At 44.0% G+C, this 26,144-nt stretch overlaps 2 protein-coding genes across 2 annotated transcripts in view; both read left to right on the forward strand.

The window, feature by feature from the left end:
* Positions 1–426: 426 nt before the first annotated feature.
* On the forward strand, positions 427–25,952 carry LOC103348982 (mucin-19). Its single transcript, XM_051849965.2, has 22 exons — positions 427–451; positions 904–1,001; positions 4,916–5,126; positions 6,102–6,224; positions 6,644–6,767; positions 9,197–9,332; positions 10,929–11,021; positions 11,909–11,993; positions 12,158–12,295; positions 14,373–14,522; positions 16,631–16,725; positions 17,467–17,593; positions 19,099–19,345; positions 19,932–19,984; positions 20,081–20,181; positions 20,846–20,997; positions 22,021–22,159; positions 23,140–23,244; positions 23,332–23,526; positions 24,071–24,310; positions 24,398–24,554; positions 25,771–25,952. Exons 1-22 carry the CDS (start codon positions 427–429, stop codon positions 25,950–25,952), a joined length of 2,976 nt encoding a protein of 991 aa, XP_051705925.2.
* The window catches only part of LOC127482787 (mucin-19), a 100,383-nt gene continuing 99,861 nt past the window's right edge, over positions 25,623–26,144 (forward strand). The window contains exon 1 of the mRNA XM_070049665.1: positions 25,623–25,896. The gene's annotated coding sequence lies outside the window, so the exon portion shown is untranslated. The remainder of the gene's footprint in view (positions 25,897–26,144) is intronic.

Here is a 26,144-nt window from a genome sequence, read left to right on the forward strand (position 1 = left end):
CAGTATTGTGTCTCGAAGGTAATAAATATAGAGACATCCTTTATCAAATATGTTATAATAGTTCTGTTCTTACCTTGTACATTTACTTTTATTTTATATTTTCAGAGTGCAGATACCCTACAACAATAAGTTGGTTAACATTATAAAATATGGGGAACATAATGTTCTGAAGAGCCGTAGAGGAATCTTGTCTTTAATGTGGGACAAAAATAACAAACTCTCAGTAAGTACTTCTGTAATTCTCTTATAACCTGGTGCTATTTGTTCTTTAGCTTCAGTTATAAAAATAATACATTATGAAGAAAGAAAGAGAGAGGACTTATTGAGAAACCTCTACATGTTAGCCACTATCCTACCTTCAAGTATATCTCATTATTAATCCCATTTTGCAGATGGTAGAACTCAGGAAGTGTAGGCTAAGGGAGGATGAATAACCCACATAAGACATCTGGTGAGTGAGGCGGAGCCCACACAAACTAAGCCAGTTCCTTTAAATAAGGACCCCCAAGTCATCCACTTAGAAGGATTAAATTTGAGAGTGCACTGTCCTTTGGTTTGGAAGAACTTTGCCAGGAGATATTTTCAATGCTTTATTAACATATAAATGTGATTTTGTTTTTTAAAAGCTCACACTTCACAAGCAGTATCCAACCTGTGGTCTTTGTGGTGACTTCAACAGCACAACAGGTAAGATTGCAATGGAGTATGCCTAAGAAAATTGCTTGCAAAAAAATTAACAAGTCATCTCTGATGTTGTGATAACTCTAATAAAATTCACATTTGCTTGAAGAATATGAAGTTTTTAAGTGAAAAGCATATTAATGTTGCCAAGTCTGTAAGTCGCTTGAAAATAATGTGCATCCGTGATCGGTGGCCTGAATAAATTCATGCTTTCTTTTGAAGGGCAAGACATCAATGAGCAAATTGCCAGTAGCAAAATTCCTGGCGATTGCCCCAGTGCTGTTAGTAAAAGCTTAGAAGTTTGTGACGATGGAGTCCAGGTAAGAAGTTGTTATTTCCTCTGGTCGCAAATTTTGGCTGTATTCACCTTGGTTTCTTTGTGTAAAAATAAATTTTATTATGTGTATTTAAGGTATACAATATGACATGGGATGTATGTAGACAGTAATATGGTGACTGTAGTAAGGTAAATCAACATATCCATCATCTTATATAGTTACCTGTGTGTGTGTGTGTGTGTGTGCATGTGTGTATGTTGGGGGGAGGGCGATACAGCTAGAACTACTCCTTTGTCATGACTCCCACATACAGTATGATTTTATTACTCATGGTCATGTTCTGTATTAGGTCTCTAGACTTGTGTCTTCTACACAGATGCTACTTTGTACCCTACGATTTACTTCTCTGTGTACCTTCCACCCCACACCTCAACCAGCCCTTCTGAATGCTGTTTTGTTCTGTTCCTATACATTTGAATGATTTTTTTAAAAAAGTATTCCACATATAAGTGAGACCATGCAGTATTTCTATCTCTGTGTGAATGCTGTGTCCTTTTGTCTGCTAATGGACGTTTAGCTTGTTTGCATTTGTTAGCCGTTGTTCCTAACACGGAGTGTGGAGGTCTTGAGCAGGTGGTGGTTTCATTTCATTGGAGATCTCCTGGAGAAGGCATCACTGGGTCATAAGGCAGTTCTGTTCTGTTCTGAGTTTCTTTCGGAACCTGCACACTGTTGTCCAAAATGGCTGTACCATTCTGCATTCCCAACAACATTATACTAGGGTTCTCTCTTTTTTCACACCCTTGCCAACATGTGTTAACTTCTGGTTTTGATATTAGTTATCCTAATAGGTATGAGGAAGTATCTGATAGTGATTTTTTTTCAATGTATAAGGAAGAGAAATTTATTTGGGTCATGATTCTACTAGCTGGTGGGTTCAAATAGCATGTCAGTGGCATTGTAGCTAAGTGTGTCTTAGCTATGCCATAGCAGAACAGAAAGGCAGAAAGAACCAGCAGCATACATGTTATAAAGCGTAGCTTTTTTTTTTAACTTTTATTTAATGAATATAAGTTTCCAAAGTACAGCTTATGGATTACAATGGCTTCCCCCCATAACGTCCCTCCCACCTGCAACCCTCCCCTTTCCCACTCCCTCTCCCCTTCCATTCACATCAAGATTCACTTTCGATTCTCTTTATATACAGAAGATCAGTTTAGCATACATTAAGTAAAGATTTAAACAGTTTGCTCCCACACAGAAACATAAACTGAAAAATACTGTTTGAGTACTAGTTATAGCATTAAATCTCAATGTACAGCACACTAAGGACAGAGATCCTACATGAGGAATAAGTGCACAGTGACTCCTGTTGTTGACTTAACAAATTGACACTCTTGTTTATGGCATCAGTAATCACCCTAGGATCTTGTCATGAGTTGCCAAGGCTATGGAAGCCACCTGAGTTCACCGACTCTGATCATGTTTAGACAAGGCCATGGTCAAAGTGGAAGTTCTCTCCTCCCTTCAGAGAAAGGTACCTCCTTCTTTGATGACCCATTCCTTCTGCTGGGATCTCACTCATCTCACTCGCGGAGATCTTTCATTTAGGTGGTGTTTTTTTTTTTTTTTTCCCCAGAGTGTCTTGGCTTTCCATGCCTGAAATACTCTCACGGGCTTTTCAGCCAGATCCGCATGCCTTAAGGGCTGATTCTGAGGCCAGAGTGCTGTTTAGGACATCTGCCATTCTATGGGTCTGCTGTGCATCTCACTTCCCATGTTGGATCGTTCTCTCCCTTTTTAGTCTATCAGCTAGTATTTGCAGACACTATTCTTGTTTATGTGATCCCTTTGGTTCTTAGTCCTATCATTATGATCAATTGTGAACAGAAATTGATCACTGGGACTAGTGAGATGGCATTGGTACATGCCACCTTGATGGGATTGAATTGGAATCCCCTGGTATGTTTCTAACTCTACTGTTTGAGGTAAGTCTGCTTGAGCATGTCCTGAATTGCACCTCTCTTCCCTCTCTCATTCCCACTCTTATATTTAACAGCGATCACTTTTCAGTTAAGTTTCAGCATTTAAGAAGAATTGTGTATTGATTACAGTATTCAACCAAAAGTATTAAGTAGAACAAACAAAAAAATACTAAGAGGGATAACATATTAAGCTGCTCATCAACAGTCAGGGTGAGGGCTGATCAAGTCACCGTTTCTCATAGTGTTCATTTCACTTTAACAGGTTTCCTTTTTGGTGCTCAGTTAGTTGTCACCTATCAGGGAGAACATGTGGTATTTGTCCCATTGGGATTGGCTTATTTCACTCAGCATAATGTTTTCCAAATTCCTAACAGGGATCACTTTTCAGTTAAATTTAAATACCTAAGAATAATTGTGTGTTAATTAGAGTTCAACCAATGATACTAGAACAAAAAAAAAAGACTAAAATGGATAAAGTATTACATTGTACATCAACAGTCAGGACAAGAGCTGATCAAGTCACTGTTTCTCATAGTGTCCATTTCACTTCAACAAGTTTCCCCTTTGGTGCTCAGTTAGTTGTCACCGATCAGGGAAAACATACGATATTTGTCCCTTTGGGACTGGCTTAATTCACTCAGCATGATGTTTTCCAAATTCCTCTATCTTGTTGCAAATAACCAGGTTTCGTTGTTTTTGACTGCTGTATAGTATTCTATAGAGTACATGTCCCATAATTTCTTTATCCAGTCTTCTGTTGATGGGCATTTGGGTTGGTTCCAGGTCTTAGCTATTGTGAATTGAGCTGCAATAAACATTAATGTGCAGACTGCTTTTTTGTTTGCCAATTTAATTTCCTTTGGGTAAATTCCAAGGAGTGGGATGGCTGGGTTGAATGGTAGGGTTATATTCTACTAGTTGTTTCATTTCAGTTTGATTCCTCCTTAATATTTCATTTTCACGAGAGAGATTTTCTATCTTGTCCATTAAGGATTTCTGTAGTTCAAGAATTTGTTTTTGAGAACTTCTTAATGTTCTTATCACAACTCCCAGTTGTTCAGAAATATTATCTGATTAATAGAAAAATTTACACTCAAACTACTGCATCTATACCAATGGCCAACAAAGGTACAAGACATTTTGTTCAGCCCAGAACCTAGACAGCTGCATTTCTAGCACAAAGGAGCATATCATCTACTGAGAAAGATGCATAATGGATAATGGATAAAGTAATCTTGGAAGATCTTATTTCCTTTATTTTTTTACCTCTCAGAGAATTGTATCAGCTTTCCTATTCTTAATTGATGCAAATTAAACCTTTAGCAGTAACTTTTGTTAGAACAGAGAACAGGGATGTGTTAGTTAAAATATACTGAAATTTGAACTTGTAAGATTCAGTAATACTCTTACTGATATGAAGTAAATAGGATATTTCATCATTCATAGAAAAGTCAATTAAAAGATAAATTTATTTTAACGCATTTTTTTTAAATCCTGCATAGTTTTTTTGTAATCATATTGCAGGTTTTCCGTGATTGTTTTAAAGCCCTCATCTATGTTTGTTTGCAGAGCATGGGCCCCACCGCATTTCATGATATTATGCTCATCGAACAGAAGCAGAGCAACAGCTGACAACATGCCTTCTGTGCAGTAACGCTGTTAGTTCTGCCCGAATCCCTGGCACTGACCAGTGTCCTCTCAGCCTTTCATTTTCTCAAGTTCCAAAATTCTTGTCTCCATTAGAGTCACTTTGCATAAGGTTAGGTGCAACAGTTTCTGAAGTCACTGTATCACAATGCAAAAGGCAGGCGTGAGGAATTCTTCTTAGCAATTTTACAAACTAAAAATATTTCCAAGCATCCAGTGTCCCACAACTCTCTGCCAAAGCCACAGGATTTTATGCAGATGCAGAACACAACCACATGGTCTTCTGGTTTTCTCTTCCCCTTTTCCCTGGTCTTTGATTTGCAGCACTGCAACAGCATCATTGGAACCTACTTCGAGAAGTGTGGGAAGGTTGCCGCCCTGGCAGGGGACTACAAAGCCGTCTGCGTCGATGAGTTCTGCAGCAGCGGGAAGGGGCAGTCTCCCTGTGGCACCTACTCGGAACTGTCCCGCCTCTGTACCTCGGATGGGCCCGGTGTTTTTGAAAGCTGGCGAGAGGATCCCGACGTGGTTTGTGGTGGGTTTTTAATTTGATCATAACTTACCAATGAGTAGATTGCCTAAGCACTTTAAATTAAGCTGCATTTCAAAATACTCGTCCTAAATGATTCCAGACCTTGGTAGGGATCTTGCAGATGATGAAATCTTGACTCTGACATGAGCTTTTGGGGAAACTGAGACTTGTAATGGTGACAAGACTTGCCACAATTTGCAATGCTTGGCGTTATGATTTTTGTAGAAAGATTTATTCATTTATTTGGAAGACAGAGTAAAAGAGAGAGGGAGAGAGAGAGAGAAATCTTCATTTGCTGTTCACTCCCCAAGTGGCCACAGCAGCCAGGGCTGGTGTGGGCTGATTCCAGGGGCTTCTTCTGAGTCTTCCACATGGGTGCGGGGGCTCAAGGACATGGGTGTTATTCTGCTGCTTTCCCAGGCATAATTGCAGGAAGCTGGATCAGAAGTGGAGCAGCAGAGTCTTGAATCAGCACCCATCTGGAATGCTGGTGTCTCCGGTGGTGGCTTAATCTGCTGTGCCACAATACCGACCCCAGTGTTATGATCTTAATTAGAAATTTTGTTGTTAGTACAGTCAGTGAAATTCATGGGGGAAAAAAGAGTACTTTCTGTAAAAGTTCACTGACAAAATTTATCAAAAGTGTACTAATAGCACTATGATTTTCTTTCAGATAGAGTAATAAAATATAAATATGAGCTTTGTACAAATAATAATACACTTTCTACTTAGGCTTGGTCCTTATAATGCAAGTTGTATAACTCAGGTAAATAATGTACAATGTAGATCTCAAAATTAAATATGTTATTATGAAATTGTGGGTGAGAAGTTGTCCTAATTGTATTATCTTTAAAGACTGACATGTTGAAAATCAGGTGCGCAGGTTCTCATTTGAGAAGCTCTTCGCCGGAATGCTGTGCATCTGTCACGTGAATTTTTCTCTAATTTCTGTACATACTTATTTCTGCATTTCTCCAGAAAAGCCTACTTGCCCAGAAAACCTTATCTACAAGGAATGTGGACTCTCAAATCCTGCCACTTGTTCTAATGTGGCTCCTTTCCAGGACAGTGAATGTGTGAGTGGCTGCACCTGCCCAGAAGGTAACACGGCTGTGAGAATATTACACTGAAACTCGGGGATCCGATTTGCAACAAGATGCTCCAACGTTTCAGCTGTCATCAGTCTGTCCTTCTCTTTGGAGGGGAGGCTGGGAGAGACTCTCAGAGCTGCTTTCTGTCTTATCTCTGTGGGGCCTGAAGGCTCCGCTACTTCTCAGAATGTGTGCTAGTCCACTGTTGAGCTCGGTGGTAATGTGCTCCAAGGAGCAGTAGCTCAGGGTCAGAAACTGGTGGTCGCTGCTTGTGGTGCTTCTCAAGGGAGGAGGGATCGCTTACAGGTGGAGTCAGCATTTTGTGGGCATGTATACACTTAAAGAGCTCGGGGGAGTGATTGGGCAGCCCTGGGGACCCCTTCTCACGTTTACCTGCTTTCGAGACTCACTTTATATGATGTTGACCAGGTTATCTGTTGGATGACATTGGAGAAAAAGCAAGTTGTGTCTTGAAGGCTGACTGTCCCTGCGAATCCAGTGGGATAGTGTATCAGTCAGGAGAAGTCCGAGATGGTCCCTGTGGCTCTCAGTGGTACGTGTGAGCTTTCTGTCCACATTGCATGAAAGAGGCTGGAATCGGGCCGGCGCCGCGGCTCACTAGGCTAATCCTCCGCCTTGCAGCGCCAGCACACCGGGTTCTAGTCTCGGTTGGGGCGCCGGATTCTGTCCCGGTTGCCCCTCTTCCAGGCCAGCTCTCTGCTGTGGCCAGGGAGTGCAGTGGAGGATGGCCCAGGTGCTTGGGCCCTGTACCCCATGGGAGACCAGGATAAGTACCTGGCTCCTGCCTTCGGATCAGCGCGGTGCGCGGGCTGCGGTGGCCATTGGAGGGTGAACCAATGGCAAAGGAAGACCTTTCTCTCTGTCTCTCTCTCTCACTGTCCACTCTGCCTGTCAAAAAAGAAAAAAAAAAAAGAAAGATGCTGAAATCTTGTTTGTACTTTTATCTCACTTGAAAAAGTTTGTGAGGGTTTAAGATAAACTTCAAATATAAAAGATCAACAACAAAGAAAATGCAACTTTCTTTGTTGTTGATCTTTTATATTTTTTTTATAAAGGTACAGTTAGAGTGCTTTTTTGTTTTAAGGTAGTTGGATTTTCTCTTTGTCTTTAAAATTAATGCTATCCACTAATGGAAATAATGGTTTGAATAGCAAATCACTTGGTAGTTGCAAACATAAGCAAAACAAATACAAGGCTTTGCTTATAATAATGAGATAATAATGATGCCCATTCTGCCCAAACATTGAATAAAATGTGCAATAAGAAATAAGTGAATGCTTTTCAAATAACTTTTCTATGCAACTACATTGGTGAAGATAAATAGTAGATTTAATCTAGAGTGAATTTTAATGTGCCAAAAGTTAGTGTAGATTATTTCTTTATTGCATAGTCAACTTGAGCCTTCTTTTTGTTTTAATGATTTATTTATTTATTTTGAAAGGCAGAGTGACAGAGAGGGGGTGATGGAGGAAGTGGAGGAGAGGGTGAGGGGGGTAGGGAGAGGGGAGAAAGAGAGTATCTGGACCAGGCAGAATCCAAGAATCCATTTGGACTTCCCCATGGGTGGCAGGAACCCAAGTTCTTGGGCCATCATTTGCTGTGTGCCAGGTGAATTGGCAAGAAGCTTGGACGGAAACAGCAACCAGGACCTAACCAGGCACTGTGATACAGGATACAGATGTCCTGAGTGTGGCTTAGCCTGTTGTGCCTCAACGCCTGCCCCAGTTTGAGCCTTCCATTTGAGTTCAGCATTGAGGCACTGAGCAGTGAAGATTCCCTATTTCTTCGTATGTTTCCTCTGAAAGTCCAAGTTTCTTTAAGACTACCAAGGAATTTTCTAGAAATGTGTAACGTACCTGTGGAGAAGCAATCCTCATGAAAAAAAAATCTGCTGTAATATTTATAAATAGGGCATGTTTTGGTAGTGTAATAGCAGCATATTCTTAACAACTATGAATATCATTAGCTACGATTTACTGGATGTCTGTAACACTGCTGCCCAAGAGAAATACAGTATGAGTCATACATGTGATTCTCATATGCAAATGTGCATTCTTTAGCTGACACACTTTTAAAAAGTAAAAAGAAATAGTTGGAATTAACTTTAATCCTGTATTTTATAGAATCTGATATATTCAAAATATTATTTAGATATGAAATTAATATAGAATAAAAGATTATGTGATGTTTTTTCATGTTGATTTCTCAAAGTCTGTGTGCACTTGACATTCACGGCAGACCTCATTTTGGAAAGGCCGCATTTTAGAAGCCCCGTGGTTATGTGTCTCTGTATGCTACTGGGCAGTGTAAGTCGACAGTGTGTGTGGCTTGTAGCAGATACTTTAATATTAACAATGAAATGTGATCCATTTAAATAACCTATTCAAATCCATCTTACAAGTTTATTTATTTTTTACAAGATACATTTATATATTTGAAAGGCAGAGTATAAGAGAGAAAGGGAGAGATTTTCCATCCGCTGGTTTGCTCCCCAAACAGCAGCCAGTTCGGGAGCAGGTCTGAGCCAGACATTGCAGCCGGGTGTCCCACGTGGGTATGAGAGACCCGAGTACTTGGGCCATCTTCTCCTGCCTTCCCGTGTGCGTTTGCATGACGCTGCGCTGGTGGTGGAGTAGCAGGGACATGAACTGGTGCTGCGACACAGGATGCTGGTGTGGCGAGTGGAGGCTTAGCCCTCGTCCCACAGCTGCCGCCCCTCCATGTTTTCATATCTTTAATTCATGTAGAAGTTACCATTGTGATCAGTGGAATCCACATCTTTTAAAATATCAGGACAGCGCCCTAAGTCAGATGTCTTATCAGAGCTGGGCTGTTGGGTGGGGAATGAAGACAGTCAGAGTTTAGTCAGAGCTTAGCTGTGGTTTTTCGGTGTCCTGCTGTTTATGTTCTCCATCAAGAAAATCTGATTGATGACCTTGATGTCTCCTTTCATTGAAACAGCACGTGCCAGGATGCAAAATGGTCCTGCACTGAGGCTTCGTGTCCCGGGAGATGTAAGGTGGAAGGAAGTTTATTCACCACCTTTGACAATAACAAGTACAGCCATCCCGGCAACTGTCACTTCTTGGCCATTCATGTATGTACTTGCTTGATCACCCTGGAGAAAACTGTTAGAGGCGCCAAACTATTTCCCAACCAACCTCAAATGCAATCTGCACGTTGAATTATCATTTAAAGAAATAAGAAGCAAATAACCTGTCAATTAGAGGTTACCTATTTCTGCCAGATACTGACTTTGATAGAGTTCTTGGTATTGGATCAGTATTGCCTAGGCTCCCTGGAAAGTTCTTGCCACAAAGAAAACAAAACAAAACAAAAAAAAAAAAAAAAAAAAGAAGGAAAGACAAAAATGAACAAAATCCTCTTCATTCACTAGTAATCCTGAGTTTGCTGGAAAATTAATTCATTCTTCTCCTTTAGTTTTCCTGTGTCCGACTCCTACTTCAAGCAAGACAGTCTGCTGCCCCCCATGAAGCATCTTCCCCATTCATCATTACTTTGTATTTTTAGAATCAATTGGTTCTAATATGAGGCTAGCCTTACATTTAGATTCATTTCAGACCTAAAATTTTAAATAATCCGAATTTCAGTTATAAAGGTGGTTCCATTTTATAGTTTGTGTCTTTGGTTAGCATGAGAATAAACAATTTTTTATTTCCTCTTTCTGATGAGAAATGAGAAGCAGATTTGGTCAATCCTGGAGTGAGAAAAGCAGGATGAGTTCTTGTCAAATGTAAAATGGAGTCGCCACTAACAATCAGGTTTCCAAGTTACAGCTTCCTGACTGTACCCCAGTGTAATCTATTTTTCCTTCTTTAAATCCTCCCCTCTTTTTCCTTAAACAATATTTTTAATAAGTTTTTATTTGAGAGAGAGCAAACAACAATGAAGGGGGGAGTAAAGAGAGATCTCCCACCTGCTGGTTCAATTCCCCAAAAGCCTCAGACAGCCAGGGCTGGGTCAGGCTGAAGCGGAGAGCCAGGAACTCTGCCTGGATCTCCCGGATAAGTGACAAGAGCCAGATGCTTGAGCTGTCACCTGCTGCCCCCAGAGCATACGGTAGCAGGGAGCTGGCATGTGGAGTGGAGCCAGACACTCCGATATGGCATACCGGCATCCAGGCAGCATCTGACGTTCTGTGCCGCAGTGCCCGCCCCATGCTCATCTCCTAATCCACATTTGGAGATGGGGGTGGAGCAAATGAGAGGGAAATGCGCAGAATCCTTGGAATTAGAGTCCTGGATCTGGGGATGAGGCTGGGAAGTCGTGCTTTGACAGGACTTAGAGTAACCTTGTGCAACTAATGCCTCTCACATTGGATTGGAACAGACAAGGATGGCTACTCAGAGAGTCGACAGGCCGTTACCCCTAATTCCTGCTAGTCACTCCACCGTTCCCTTGAGGAGAAGACAGTAGAGATAAAAGAAGAAGACGGTGACTGTGGGGACCATCAGTTGTACACTGCGGAGAACTCGGACTGTGTGTAAATCGCTTGCCCATTGCTGAGTGCAGTCCAGGGTGGACTGCATTGGGCCACCTTCTCAGAGCAGCCCGATTGTGTGTAGGCATTGTGGACACTTAAAATCCAGACACATATTAGGAATGAATTATATGGTAATATCCTAAAACATTTAACATTTCAATGAATAATGAAATGCACTTTTCTTAACAGGATAACGATTGGTCTGTCAGCATTGAGCTTCAGCCGTGTCCCAGTGGGCAGACAGGATCGTGCTTAAACAGCGTCACACTAGCCTTGAATTCCGTAAGTCATCAGCTTCTTAAGGTCTTTTTTCAATGTCACATCAAGTCGATTATTTCATAAATCCAGAATTTTTGAGTTTAAAGAAAAGAGGCTTTGTTAAGTAAGCTAAAAGCATAAATAAAGCCTAGATCGAATCTCTGGGAGAGACGAATAGTTGCAAGGATCTGGAAGTGTGTGACTCTTGCCATCGGTGTACAGTAAGATGCTTAACCTGTGTACTCACTGAGTTGTTTTTTTCTGGTTGTATGAGATACAAAGTAGGAGAGGGAGACACACACACACACACACACACACAGATATCCCATTTATTGCTTCACTCTCACATGCCTCCAGTGGCCAGCGCTGGTGGCAGGAACAGGATCAGGTTCCTGGTGTCAGCGGCAGGGACTCAGCTGCTCACCCAGGGTGCCATCAGCAAGAAGCTGGCTTGGGAGCTGGAGGTGGGCCTCCACCGCGGGCGCTCTGAGAGTGGACACGGGGGTCACAACGGCTGCGCCATACACCTGCTCCTGTTCACCAAGTCCTTGAACTCCGAGGACTGTCAGGAAAGAAGGCAGTGGCGTCCCTTTAGAATCTGACAGATTGAGTCAGTACTGAGTCAGTACCAAGTGAGTAGGGAAAACGGTGCCCTGGGGTTTGGCACTTAAAAACCGACAGTCCCTCCTTGGGTTTCACTTTCCTCCTCTGTAAATGAGGGGTGGTGAGTTCGTCCCAGCGTGCAGCACAGGGCCAGTGTGAGCTTTAAACATAGTCTACATGTTATGTATTCATACATTAATCCTGTACAATTAAGCATGTTTTTAAGGCCCAGAAATTCAAGTTCATATATTACATTAATAACTACTAGTGCAAATTAATATGAGCTAATACATTGTTTTAAATATTAGTCTGTTTCAGTTGACAAATATGTATTCAATAAGAATGGAACCATCACAAATGACAAGATTACTATTCAAGATTATTACTACTCAGGTAAGTTCAGTAACAGCATTTAAAATAAGTGTTAGCTGCATTCACTGATTCAGTTTTAAAGATGTTAAATGTTTTAAAGTAATAAATGTTTTAAAGTGGTAAATAATCTTAAGAAATGAAAAAGCATTCACTGTATTAATTATTAATACTAATAATTTTCACAGATAAAATACAGATTTTCAAAGCCTCTTCTTTGTACCATCAAGTAGAAACATACTTTCATGTAAAAATGCAAATCCAGATTGTTCCTGTGATGCAGTTGTATGTCTCCCTGCCACCCAACCAGTTCACAGACACAGTCGGTAAGTCCTCTGCATTAATTTTTATTCCCAAGGCACAATGTGACACAGTTAATTACCATTTCCAGCTGCTCTTAATAAATAACAGTAATAAATAAAACATTGAAAGCTACTCTTCCAGTCTACATTGTAGTGCAGTAATCCCAACTTGCTTTTCTTGATAAACACACTTTTATTTATCAAGAAACTATTCCCCAAGGTTTTTTTTTTAATTCCTAACATTAGATACATGTAAATTTTTATGGAGTACATATAAAGTATTTCAATGCATGTATACAGTGAAAACAGATCAAACCAGGTAATTGGTTTTTCATTTTTTTAAAAAAGATTTATTTAAAAGGTGGAGTGAAGGGAGAGAGAGAGCAAGAGACAGACAGAGCTTCTGTCGGCTGCTTCACTCCCCACATGTCTACATTAGTCAGGGCCAGGCTGAAACCAGGGGCCCGAACTCAATCTGAGCTTCCCCCATGGGTGCAGGTGCCCAAACACTTGGGTCATCTTTCACTGCTAGCAGGGAGCTGGATTGGATGTGGAGCAGCCGCTCCTATGGGGTGGTCACATGGCCAGAGGCAGATTTACTCCCTGTGCCCAAGGCTGGCCTGGCTGTTCCATTGCTGTATGTCTCCTGAATGTTTGCAGCTTACTAGCTCATTTCCTTTAGTGTTTACACAGAACTCAGTACGTCATTGTGACGCATTCACCCCACTGTGCTCTGCTAGAACTTGCTACCTGACAGTGTTTTGTTACCCATTACCCAAACACTCTCTAAATCCCTACCTCCCCTCCTCTTGAAGTGCCCCCTCCCAGTAATCCATGTTCTATGTGGAGATCAACTTTCCTTTTTAACTTCCACATAGGAGAGAGTATACATTGTATTTTTGTCTTTCCATTCCTGGCTTCTTTGATTTCACATTAGTAACTTCTAGTTCTTCCATTTTGCTTCAAAGACCAGGACTTAATTTTTTTTGACTGAGTAGTATTCTACTTGTATGTGTGTGTCTATTTGTGTGTGTGTGTATGTATATATATTATATTTTCTTTATTTCTCCACGTAGGTGCACCTAGGTGGATTCTGTGTGTTGATTCTTGTATGAGCAGCGGTAGACATGGGTATACAGATGTCTCTCTCATGTTCTGACTTCCTCCTTCAGACATGTCCCAGAAGACGGACAGCTGAGTCATAGGGTGCATCTGTTTTTAGTCTTTGAGGAGCCTCCTGTTCTCCTTAATGGCAATACTAACTTTGATTTGCAGCAGCAGTGTGCAAGGGCTGCCCTTTCTCCACATCCTCACCAGGGTTTGTTGTTTGTGTCTTTTTGATACCGTCCATCCTAGCTGCAGTAAGATACCTCATTGTGACTTTGATTTTCATTCCCCTGACGGCTGATGGTGCTGAACACCTTGTCAGGTATTCGTGGGCCACTTGCATTTCCTCTTCTGAGAACTGTCTGTGCATATCCTTTCCCCTCAAAAGGCCTTTTTAACAATGCAAACATTTTCAAACCCTTTGAAAATCAAGTGCACAGTACCTTATCACTGGTCTTTCTGATCGATGGCATGGTCGAACCCTTCTCTGAGGTTGCCTGAACTTGAAGTCCATTCTCACATCATGCCGTGGATTAGTCAAACAACTACAAGCAAATCAATTATGGCGGTCTCACAACGATCTGCCAGTTGATGAGCAGTGCACTGTTCTCCAATAGGCCTTTATGTGACCAGGTAGCTTCATTCTCAGGAGGGTCCCGGCAAGTCAGGCAGATGTTCCTTGCTGGGCTCACGTCTCCATACCAAGATGGGAAAAACGTGCCGGCACAGCTGCTCCCTGCGAGCCTGCTTCCCCTGCACACCGGGCAGACCCAGTATACTTACAAGTGGTGTGTCAGTGCTTCTGGGACTTAAATGAAAAGGAATCTGGATGACATCGGAAGTGTCATGAACTGTTAGCGCTTGCAGATGGACCACACGTACTTCCGGGAAGCTTCCCCACCCTTTGATTTGAACAACGCACTGGAGTGCGGCTGTGAATCCACAACGGTGTGCGAGTGAGGAGTCACTACTCTCGGTTCTCTGCTGTCCGCAGGTCTCTGTGGCTCCTACAACAACAAAGCAGAGGATGACTTCATGTCAAGTCAGAACATCCTGGAGAAGACGTCGGAGGCGTTTGCCAATTCCTGGGCGATGATGTCCTGTCCTGCGGGGACCTCGGCCTCGTGTGTCAGCATAGACACAGGTGCTCATGCTGCTCGCTGTGGCAGTAGTGCAGGCGCACGAAATACTGGGGTTGTTGTCCCTGAGCTTCGAGGAAGCAGCAGACCAGCAGGCTGAGTCCACTCCAGAAACGGCATCTGTCCATTGTGTTCTGCAGGACCTGCTCTCTCCCTCCTTGTGCAGGTTCCCCATCAATACAGAACAGGGGAGTTAGAGCAGACTTTAAAACCCCCTGGTTTATTATTTTGCCTCCTTTAACTTACTTGTGAAAAATGATTGTTGTTTGAAAGAATGAAGCTCATTGACACCGCGAGAGACACCTGTGTCTGGTGCAGTGTCCTGACCGATGTGGTGAGGTGCACCAGGGACACCACGCCCAGTGCAGATGGGAGTCACAGAAACCACACTTGTGTGTTTCGACTTAGGCTTTCACCTTAGCAAAGAGGTGATTATAAATACCAGTTCAATACCAAATAGATACTAGTTCAGTTTACTCCCACAGAAGTTATGCAGGGCGTGGGTGGGATTCTTATTCCCACTAACAGGGCTGTTGCTCGTGGAGACCACAGTGCTGTACTTAATCAGGACTCCAGGTGAAGCTGCCATCCAAGTCCCAGAATCAAAGTCAAGCAGCTTTGTTTGCTTCTTCGTAACGAAGGGAAGTAGTGGAACCTAAGTTTGAGCACATTCATTACTCGATGTGAACTAGTTGTTCCTGAATTTCCTTTAATGATTTATTTTTTATTTTACTTGAAAGAGCTAGAGAGAGAGAGAGAGAGGGAGGGGGGAAGGAGAGGGAGAGGAAGGAGAGAGATCTTTAATCTGCTGGTTGACTCCCCAAATGGCTGCAACAGCTGGAGCTGAGCCAGTCCGAAGCCAGGAGCTGCTTCCAGGTCTCCCACGTGGGTGGAGAGACCAAAGGACTTGAGCCATCCTCTCCTCTCCTGATTTCCCAGGTGCATTAGCAGACAGCTGATTGGAAGTGGAGCAGCCAGGACTTGAACTGGCAGATGCCAGCACTGCAGGGCAAGGCTTTAACTCACCCTGTCACAGTGCTGATCCCCTAAGCAGATATTTTAAAAATTTTATTTATTTGGAAGGCAGAGGCAGAGAGAGAGAGAGAGAGAGAGAGAGAGAGAGAGAGAGAGAGAGATATCTTCCATGCACTGGTTCACTCCCCAAACAGTCACAATGGCTGGAGCAGGGCTGGTCTGAAACCAGGAGCCAGGAGCTTCCTTGGGGCCTTCCACACAGGTGCAGGGGCCCAAGGACTTGAGCCATCTTCTACTGCTTTCCCAGGCCATAGCAGAGAGATGAATGGGAAGTGGAGCAGCTGGGTCTTGAACTGGCACCCATATGGGATGCTGGCACTGCAGAAGCCGGCTTTACCTTGTTCCTAAATTGACCCACAGTTTTGAAACAAACATTCTGATGGGCGTACAGTTATATGTTAAAATTACCTAGCAGTTGGTTTTGAAAGTTTCATCTACTGATTGTGATATCAGAGATGAGTTGGTAGCAGCATTAACGTAAACATGACAATACATATTTCAGGGACTTTCCATGTTATTTTATTTTGGGAGTTTTGCAATAAAAACCAGTATAATGAGAATTAATCAAAATGATATATTTCTGAAATGAAAGCAAGTTGAGCTGTGTTATTACACAGGTTGCATACAGCCAGCTTGGACACACATGTGACCTTAGCAAGACTGATTCCAGCTTACAGGGTGGAGGGGAGGCACGTGGGGTGCCAGCATTGGTTCGTTGACCAACTTGTTGCAACAGAAACACGAGGACTTCAAACCATTCATGCGTATTCGCACTGTCATTTCATTCTTGCTTTTCATGAACTTTTGAAAGCCCTTTGTATACATTTTGAAGTTGAAATGCATTTCAGAGAAAGGCTGTGTGAATACAAATCCAAAGGTAATAAAGATTTAGCCTTCTAGTGTAAGTTTCTTGTATCATGCTGTGTTTGTACACAGTGACAACAAAGTAGATTTATTGTAGCAAACACTATAAAAACACAGTGGTTTTAACAAAGGCATAATGGCATTAAAAGTGTGCATTTCTCAGCTGAAACGTGTACTATTGATAGCAATCCAGGGCCCACTCATTTTCTTCCAGAAACGTTTGCTGAAAAGAACTGTGGGATTCTTCTTGATTCAAGCGGCCCCTTTGCTGCCTGCCATCCAATCGTGAACCCTAAATTCTATCATGAGGTATGCGGGAGCCTAGCAGGAGCAGCTCTTTCTTTTTAAAATGTAAAGATAAGCAATTTTATTTAACTATTAAAAATTGTAGCTCTAATTTTAAAAATTATTTGATGAGAGAGAGAGAGAGAGAGAGATCTTAAAACCTCTAGTTCGCTCCTGAAATAGATGCAAGAACTGGGGCGGGACCAGACGCAAGTTGGGAGCCTGCAGTGCAGTCTGGGTCTCCCTCGTGGGTGGCAGGAACCCAGGTACTTAAGCTGTTCTCTGCTGCCTTCCGGGGCGGGTGTTAGCATGCGGCTGGACTCAGAGGTGGACCAGGGGATCCAAACTGTTTGCTTTGATATGGGACCCTAACTGCTGTACCAAACGCCTGCCCTATCAGCTCTTTGGGGGGAATACTTTGGTTATATCAGTGAAAGCATTTTGACAGTAAACATTTTCAGATAATACCTGCTATTAATAAATAAAAGCATATGCTTAAATTTAACATTGTATTTCTTCAAGCATTAGATATATTCCATTTAAAAATACACAGAATGAGAAAATAACCCCAAATGGGAAAAAGTTTTGATCTTTTCTAAGTTCTTTGACACATGGGTTAATAATTATTTTCTTACTTTGAATATTTAAAAAATATTTCAAAGACAAATATTTTTCAGGGTAGAGGCGTGGTTGTGAAGTGAATTACTATACCTGGCTTAGCTGTCCTGAAGAATTTCCTAAAGCATTCCTTTCTTTGTTTTAAAGGAGTGTAAGAAGTACACCTGCTCCTGTGAAGGCACTGAAGACTGCCTGTGTACGATTTTGGGCAACTATGTGAAGGCGTGTGCGGAGAAGCAGACATACCTCGTGGGCTGGAGAACTGGACGGTGTGGTACGCAGGACAGCAGCCATGGCTGATTCTGCCTCCTCCTCACTGCTGCTCTGTGTGGTGTGTGTGTGTGCGTGCGATTGTGTGTGTGTGTGTGTGTTGGGGGGTGTGGTGAGGCACACCTGTTTGCCGATCTGTGCCTTGTTCTTTCAAAATGCTTTTCTGTTTTTTAAAAAAAAAATTCTTGAGTTTCTACTTCAAGATTTCTTTCTCAAATTTCTTTTAGGTTGCTTTAATATATTCACATATAAACAAGACCAGAGTAGATAAGCATATTTATAGATACATGTATATTTATGTTCAGTTATTACAGATGAAGTTAAATAATGTTCTGACTGCTGATGCACAGTTATAAATTGTTAATTTATTGGAGAGGCAGTGAGGCAGGGAGACAGACACAGAACGTCTGGAATTGCTCCCGTCTGCGGGTTCACTCCTCACGCTCCAGCAGCAGCTGAGGGCCCCAAGCTGGGAGCTGGAAAGTCAACCAAGCTCCCACACAGGGAGTGGAAACCCAGCTATTTAGGCTGCCACTTCTGTTTCCCAGGGTCCGCATGAGCAGGAAGGCGGAGCCAGGAGCCAGGAGCCAGGTGCTCTGAACTGGGGTGCAGGCATCTGAACCGACAGTCCAAGGCCTGCCCCAGAGCATTTTTAAATGGCATTCTCACATTGAAAATGCATTTTGAGAAAAATCAAGTAAAATTTGTCAGTAAATTGGAGGCGTGGCTGTCACGTCTGTAAGACGCTGCTCCCGCGTCACTCTCCAGTCTGCTCACATCTCCGCACCTGCCCCTTGCTAGCTCGAGGAGCCATCGCTGTTTTCTCCTGGGTCATAGCAGTGGCCCTCAGCATGCACTGCTTGTTCCTGCCCATCCATTTTCTATGGTGCAACCAGGGTCGTCTTTAAAGCAAAGGGAAATATGATGAATTGCACCATGTAACGCTCCAGTCTAACACGAACCAATGACTTCTCTTGGCTCCACTTCTAAAGCCCAGATGCCCCAAGAGGGCTGTGCAGGGTCTCTCCTCTGATTGTCTCTGGCCTTGCAGCTTCTGTTCTTCTACCTTTTGAAAAGACTTATAGTGTCTTCTGACGTGGGCTGTTTCCCAGCCATAGAATTACCTCTCTGTGGGCTGTGTTCCTGCTGCTCATCCACACGTGCTCGTCACCAAGTGCACACTCTGGCTGCACACTCACAGTGCCTCCACCTTGCTCCTTCATAGCACACAGAGCAGTTGTCTCCTGCCAGGAACACGGATCGCATGACAGCCATGAATTTCCTCTCTTCTTTGTGGACTTGGTCCCACAGTATTTGAACATATGGTGGCAGTTCCACTTTAGAGTTCAAAATAAGGATAAAGAAAAAAGCGAACCGGCATCCTTTAGTTGACCTGTAATCTTGATATGAATCATTCACTATATTATCGGTTGACCTGATATTGAAGTAAAGTTGCTTATTTTCCTGGATGCATTCGTATTCATTTTTTGTTTGTTTTTGTCCCTATAGAACTCTCTTGTGCCAGTGGCCTAGTTTTCAAGTACAACGTGAAAGCTTGCAATAGTTCTTGCCGATCCTTGTCAGAGAGAGATAGGAGCTGCGATGTGGAAGATGTGCCCGTTGATGGATGCACCTGCCCCGACGGAATGTACCGGAACAATGAAGGAAGCTGTGTTCAGAAATCACAGTGTGACTGCTACATCAATGATGAGGTTATACAGCCAGGCAAACTCATCCAGATTGATGACAACCAATGGTATGGGGTTTACGTGTCTACTTGTTATGTCAAGGAAAACAAGGCATTGCTTCTGCTTCAGGGAAGGTCTTGCTGGTGTGAGGTCTCCTTAGACCTGCTGTATTTTGGGCTCTCGTTTCTTGTTAAGGGTGGCTGTGGTTCCCGTGTTGCCTGTGATGCCTGTGCTGCTGCACTGTGTGATATGCTGCCTGCCCGCTCAGAAACCTTAATAATGAGAGCGGCCTGAAGACTAGAAATGAAGTTGCCGGACATTGAAGGCATCGAGTCTGGCCCCACCTCTGCCCCCTCTGCAGCTGCCTCTGTCCAGGCATGACCCCTTGGAGTCCTCGGGACATGTTTCATTCTTTACTGCCTCACAGTTTCACATCTTCAAAGCAGTGGTCGAGTCTTACTCTTCCATCCAGAGCCAGCCACCCCTCCTGTGGCGTTTTCTCTGAAGTCCATAGAGCATTGCCTATACAGCCCTGTAACCGTATATTATGTCTTACTGTTTGTGGTATATTAAGCATCTTCTGGCAGCTGCGTTTGTTGGCCTTATTGTCCTTGACGTTCGATGTTGAGATGTTTGTTTTTCCCTCATTTCCAGCGTCTGCCAGGATGGGATTCTTCTTTGCCAGAGTCCGGTTGATTCCAGCCTACGTAAGTGTTGAGATCTCGGTGCTAGCCTGCACCGTCTACTTTACCTAAAAGAGGTCACAAGGCCTTTGACTAACAACAGCTTCCTGTTTTGCACAGAGAACTGCACTGGAGGGGCAGAGTACATAGACTGCAGTGACCCGAAAGCACAGACGAGAACCGACAGAACATGCAGCACTCGGAACATACCCATGTTCTATGTACGTAACGTGGTATTAGAGTTCAGCTTGTTACGTGTTTGTGTTAAGGCAGAAGGAGACTAAAACGTCCATCAGAAATAATTAGAAGGTCAAGGTACTCTTTCAATTATTTATTTCCTTATTGGAAAGGCAGAGACGGAGAGAGATCTCGCGCCCACTGGTTCTTTCCCCAGTGCTTGCTGTAGTCCAGGGTGAGCCAGCAACCAGGACTCCATCCACATCTCTCACGTGGGTAGCAAGGACCCAGTGCTTGAGCCCCTCATCTGCTGCCTTCCAGGTTGTGCGTTAACAAGACTGGAATTGGAAGTGCAGCCAGAGCTCAAACCCAGGCACTGCTATATGGGATGCACAGGTCCCCAGTGGTGGCTTAACTGGCTTTTCCAAATGCCTGTCCCCAAGTTAAATTTTTGTGCTATTTTAACTCGTCAGATATTGACCCCAAACTGTATTTAGTATAATAATGTATGGGGAATCTTCAAAAAGTTCATGGAAAATGTGTATAACTAAAAAGCTATGCATGGATTTCTAAATGTTTTGTACCAAAGATTTATTTTTTAATTCCATTTTTCCCAGGAACTTTTTGAAGTCCTGCAGTGTTCAAGTCAGTATTGGTAACATCACAGGATTGGAACAGTGTCTTACGGGGCTTTCTGTTATCCCCTAGGAGGACTTGCCTTGCAAACGTGGGTGCTACTGTCCCGAAGGGATGGTTCGGAATTCGAAAGGGCAGTGCATCTTCCCCGATGACTGCCCTTGCTCTTTCGGAGGACGCGAATACGACCAAGGAAGTGTCACCTCTGTTGGCTGCAATGAATGGTGCATAAGAAATGATTATGACTGTTTAATTTGGGATATTAGAACACATACATTCTCCCTTATTTTCATGAGAAAAAAGTCATACTTCGAACTACTTTAAAAGATAATGGGCCGGTGCCATGGCTCACTAGACTAATCCTCCGCCTTGCAGCGCCGGCACACCGGGTTCTAGTCCCCGTCGTGGCGCCGGATTCTGTCCCTGGTGCCCCTCTTCCAGGCCAGCTCTCTGCTATGGCCCGGGAGTGCAGTGGAGGATGGCCCAAGTGTTTGGGCCCTGCACTCCATGGGAGACCAGAAGCACCTGGCTCCTGCCATCGGATCAGCACGGTGCGCTGGCCTCAGCGCGCCAGCCGTGGCGGCCATTGGAGGGTGAACCAACGGCAAAGGAAGACCTTTCTCTCTGTCTCTGTCTCTCTCACTGTCCACTCTGCCTGTCAAAAAAAAAAAAAAAAGATAATGGTCATATGTAGTTAGGAAAAGATGCTGCTTTTCAAGTTGACCTCATGGAAGTTGAGAGGAAGATGATGGTAGCCAGAGTGGGGAAGTTTGGGGAGGGCAAGACAGGGAAACATTGATTAACAGCTGCTATGTTTTAGTCCTTCAGAATGAGATTCTCATGTTCTGTGACACAGCAAGGTAACTGTAGATGACAGTAATGTCTTGTAGATTTTTCTAAAAAATAGAGTTGGGAGGAAGGATTTTGCTTGTTTTCATCACAGAGAAGTGATAAATATTTGAAAAGATAGATATATTTACCTTGATTGGAACATTTCACAATGTATCTATCAAAACATCACACAGAACTCGATAAATAGGCACCCTTTCCATGGGTGAGTCAGAGACGTTGTTTTTTAACAATAGCCACTTCATAGAGCATTGTTTATAATGAACATCGTGCAGTATACAAAGGGGACTGCAGCATTTGAAACAATTTTCCACGTCGTTTTGTGCGGCATTACAAAAACAGTGTGCGTGCCTGATGCCAGGCGGAACAGTTACCACATTCTCACCTTTTCCTGTTAGTACATGCACGAAAGGGTCTTGGAACTGCACGCAGGACGAATGTCAGACCACCTGCCACATCTACGGGGAAGGCCACATCAGAACTTTCGATGGACTGAGTTACAGCTTTGATGGCCTTTGCCAGTATTCATTTCTTGAGGTAGTTACACCTGTCTTACCACAGCTGTTTTATTTATTTTATTTACTTTATTTACTTCTCAGTTATGATGAATTTGCAGATGAGTGCTGGAGAATTTTTAATTTCAGAAGAAGAAGGTTTTTTTTTTTTTAAATAAAGATGCCTTATCTTTCCCAGGAGCCAATAAAACATTACGTACCCTGACTCCAGAAGCCAGGCTTAGAGTATGCCTCCGCTTGTCAGACGTGTGACCTTAGGGATCCTTGTCTACCTGTGGATGTCTCTGTAAAACGGGCTTGGAATAGGCTGTGCTTGATACCAAGCCAGAGAGCCCGTGTCAGTACCTGCCGAGTGCTCAGCGATTGTTCGATGCTGTCATTGTCACAACTGTGGAGCGGATCGGCAGCGACCACAGCTACCGCTGCGCGTGTGCTTGTTTGCTAAGCAAATCCACATTTCACTGCATTCCTGCAAGGCTGCTACTAGCCTTCCTGTGATTCAGGAGAACCTGAGCTTGAGCGAGGTCAAGCCCTTCCTTTTACTAATCAGAACATGTCCCCTTCAGACCTCTCCCTGGCTCCAGCATGCATACCTATTAAATACAATTCAGCTGTTGCACAAGTAGCATCTACAACAGGTGAAATTTGGATTGCTTTATATTTATTTATTATTTTACCTCTCTATTAAAAGAAGCTAGAAATAAGTTGCTGGGTAAAAGCAGATAATTTAAATACTTATACACTCTGGCATAACTCTAGACTTTAGAGATGTAGTGGGAAATGGACTGGGTTGAAATAAATTAACCACAGAGTACTCAGCTAGGCTACCTACCCATAACTGCAGTAAAGTCACCATCCTTTGGAATTTCCGTAATACAGCTGATGGTGCTTAATTACGTTTAAGGCATTGCTTTTTAAGACGTATTTGGCTGCCACAAGTATCGCACTTGAGTTCCACGTCCCTGATTTTCATGACCATTATTGTAATTCCGATTTGTAAAGGATTACTGTGGTGGCGAAAACGGCACGTTCCGGATCTTAACTGAGAGCGTCCCCTGCTGTGAGGACGGCCTCACTTGCTCAAGAAAAATCATCGTGGCGCTGCAGGTACAGCACCTGTTCTCTTCTCTGATGTTTCCTCTCAGCCTCTGACCAGCTGCACGCAAAGGTGGCTGTCCGTCTTTTCATTGACAGGATCAGAATATTGTCTTGCAAGACGGGAAGGTGACAGCGCTCCGAACAACGGACAGTCAGAACTGTGCGCTGAGCCCAAACTCATTCTCCGTCCACACCGTCGGCTTGTACTTGGTTCTCAAATTTGCAAACGGAATCAGTGTGATTTGGGACAAGAATACAAGAGTGTCTGTGATACTGGACCCACGCTGGCATGTAGGTATACCCCTAAGGCAAGATTCATGGGATGCAAAGCAGCACCGTTACTGGAGAGGAGACAGGAGTTCACAGGTGCAGGGTGGGTGGGTGCTGGGTTTCTGGGACTTCTCAGAGAATGGACGGTGTTCACAGACAGTGGAGGTAACAGAAAAGCAGTGAACATCATCAAGCCCAGGCCTTCTTTCTAGTCTAACCACATCGGGTGGCTTGAGCTGATCCCCTGATAAGATTTCAAGGGTGTTCATGTACTTTGAATTAAATGTATTCCTTGGAGCAAATATTCTAAGAACCTGAGAGTGTTCTGATGTGGAGTCTGAGCCTGGCGCATCCAATTACTTGTGGTCCACAAGGCCGTTCCTCTCCCTGGTACAGGCTGGTCTTGCAGGATGGGCTCTCAGCCTGCGCGCTGACGTTCCCCGGGACCTGGGATTTCACACAGATGCGGGAGGCTGCACGCACAGTGCACCTGCTTGCCTTCTCTCTCTCCTCTCTCTGTCCCCGGGGCCCCTCACTTCCAAACGTCCCTTTCTCTTCCCCCCAGGGGAAAGTGTGCGGTCTGTGCGGGAACAACAATGGGGACCTGCAGGACGACTTCACCACCAGGTACTCCTCAGTGGCCGCAGGTGCGCTGGAGTTTGGAAACAGCTGGAAGACGAGTCAGGAGTGCTCCGACACGGCGGCCCCCAGCTTCCCGTGCGACTCCAACCCCTACTGCAAGGCCTGGGCGGTGCGCAAGTGTGAGATCCTTAGGGACAGCACCTTCCGGGACTGCCACAGCAAGGTGGGTGCACGGGGTGGCCGGCGCGGTGGGCGGGTGGGCGGCCGGGCCTGCTGCGCACAAGCTCACACGCGGTGCTGGCCGGCCCAGGTGGACCCCATCGCCTACTACAACGCATGCGTGGAGGAGGCGTGCGCCTGCGACATGGAGGGCAAGTACCAGGGCTTCTGCACCTCCGTGGCCATGTACGCCGAGGCCTGCAGCGCAGCGGGTGCCTGTGTCTCCTGGAGGAGGCCTGACCTCTGCCGTGAGTGACACGCCTGGCTTCTCTGTCCTTGTCCTTACTGTGCTGGGCCTTGGCGCAGCTTGGGCTGCAGGGTTCCCTGGGGATGTCTGGGCTGCGTCCCCCGCTGGCTTGCTGCTGATGGCACTCCTGGGAAGCAGCAGGGGTGGCCCCAGCATTTGGGCCCCGGCCACCCACGGGGGAGACCTGAGTGGAATCCTGGCTCCTAGCTTTGGCTCCATCAGGGGATGGGACATTCCTGTCTGCCTGTGTGTCTCTTTCTCACTTCTCCCTGTCTTTCTGCCTTTAAAGTTGAAAAAAAAAAGCTTGTGGTCTACTGAAATGGTTTGGTTCGCTCATCTTCCCTTGTGTACAGAACAGTCTAGAATCATTTAGCTGTGGTTGTTTATGAAGGGAAAAGCACCTAACTTTAAAAAAAAAATGGCATCTGCCCAATAGTACAAGTTGAGTTTTAATTTCAAAAGTTCTTGCATGAGTGGATGGTGGAATGTGGAACATTGATGGGAAACATCTCTTATTCACACTCAGATGAGCGAAAGACTGCTCATCTCCGTTGGAGGATTCCCACACATCCCTGAGCCCTCACACACTGAATTTTGCAGGAAAATTTTGTACACCCCTGTTGAAAATGAGCTGTACATTGAACTTAATGTTAAGCAAGATATATGTGGCATGCAATAGCCTTATTAGAAATGAGTCAACTCTTTTCCTTCTTAGCAAGGATTTGTGAGAGAAAAAAATACCATCAGTGAGAAGCGTTGAAGACAATACTCATTTTATTCTGTTCATTATACACAGCTTTGTATTATATCAACATCTTTAGATACCTCTCCAGGGAGCCGTCATTTATATAATTTTAAAGGTTAATTTACCCAGAGTTTCATCTTTCCAATTTAATCCTGAAAATTAAAACCATGAATCTAGGCTATGGCCTAGAATATCTCCAAAAGGGAACATTAGTGTTTCTATTTCCAGCCAGTCTCCAAGATTGGGGTGAGACATGAAAAGGAAGTGCTATACCTACCCACACCCTGTCATCTGACTCATTTTGACTGATACGGAAATTTTGGATAAGGCCAAGGGAACTTAGTAAGACAGAATGCTATATTTCAGGTCTGTTACTTATATCAGCCAAAATTATTTTTAAAAATGCTTTGGAATGCCAGAGGTGGAAATTGTCAGTTCACGAGTGAAGTGATTTGATGTAATTTGCTGACAGCCGTCTACTGTGACTATTACAATGCGCCTGGGGAATGCAGCTGGCATTACGAGCCTTGCGGCACAGTCACTGCCAAGACGTGCAGAGATCAGGTCATCGGCCAGAAGTTCTCTTCACTGCTAGAAGGTGAGTTGCATTTCAACCATGTCCGTGAAGCAGCACGGGTGATGCTGGTCCTGTAAAAATGTAAACTATTGTGACTGTCTCCCAGTTGAGTATCTTAGGTTTTATAAATGCATGAGTGGCCGGCGCCGCGGCTCACTAGGCTAATCCTCTGCCTAGCGGCGCCGGCACACCGGGTTCTAGTCCCGGTCGGGGCGCCGGATTCTGTCCCGGTTGCCCCTCTTCCAGGCCAGCTCTCTGCTGTGGCCCGG

Source organism: Oryctolagus cuniculus, chromosome 9 (assembly GCF_964237555.1).
Source record: "Oryctolagus cuniculus chromosome 9, mOryCun1.1, whole genome shotgun sequence".
Taxonomy (NCBI): domain Eukaryota; kingdom Metazoa; phylum Chordata; class Mammalia; order Lagomorpha; family Leporidae; genus Oryctolagus; species Oryctolagus cuniculus.

Coding starts and splice junctions, on each gene's coding strand:
- LOC103348982 (XM_051849965.2), top strand. CDS start 427: ATGAATAACCCACATAAGACATCTG. Junction 9,333..10,928: donor GTCACTTCTTGGCCATTCAT/GTATGTACTTGC, acceptor TTTTCTTAACAG/GATAACGATTGGTCTGTCAG. Junction 11,022..11,908: donor TCACACTAGCCTTGAATTCC/GTAAGTCATCAG, acceptor TTTAAATATTAG/TCTGTTTCAGTTGACAAATA.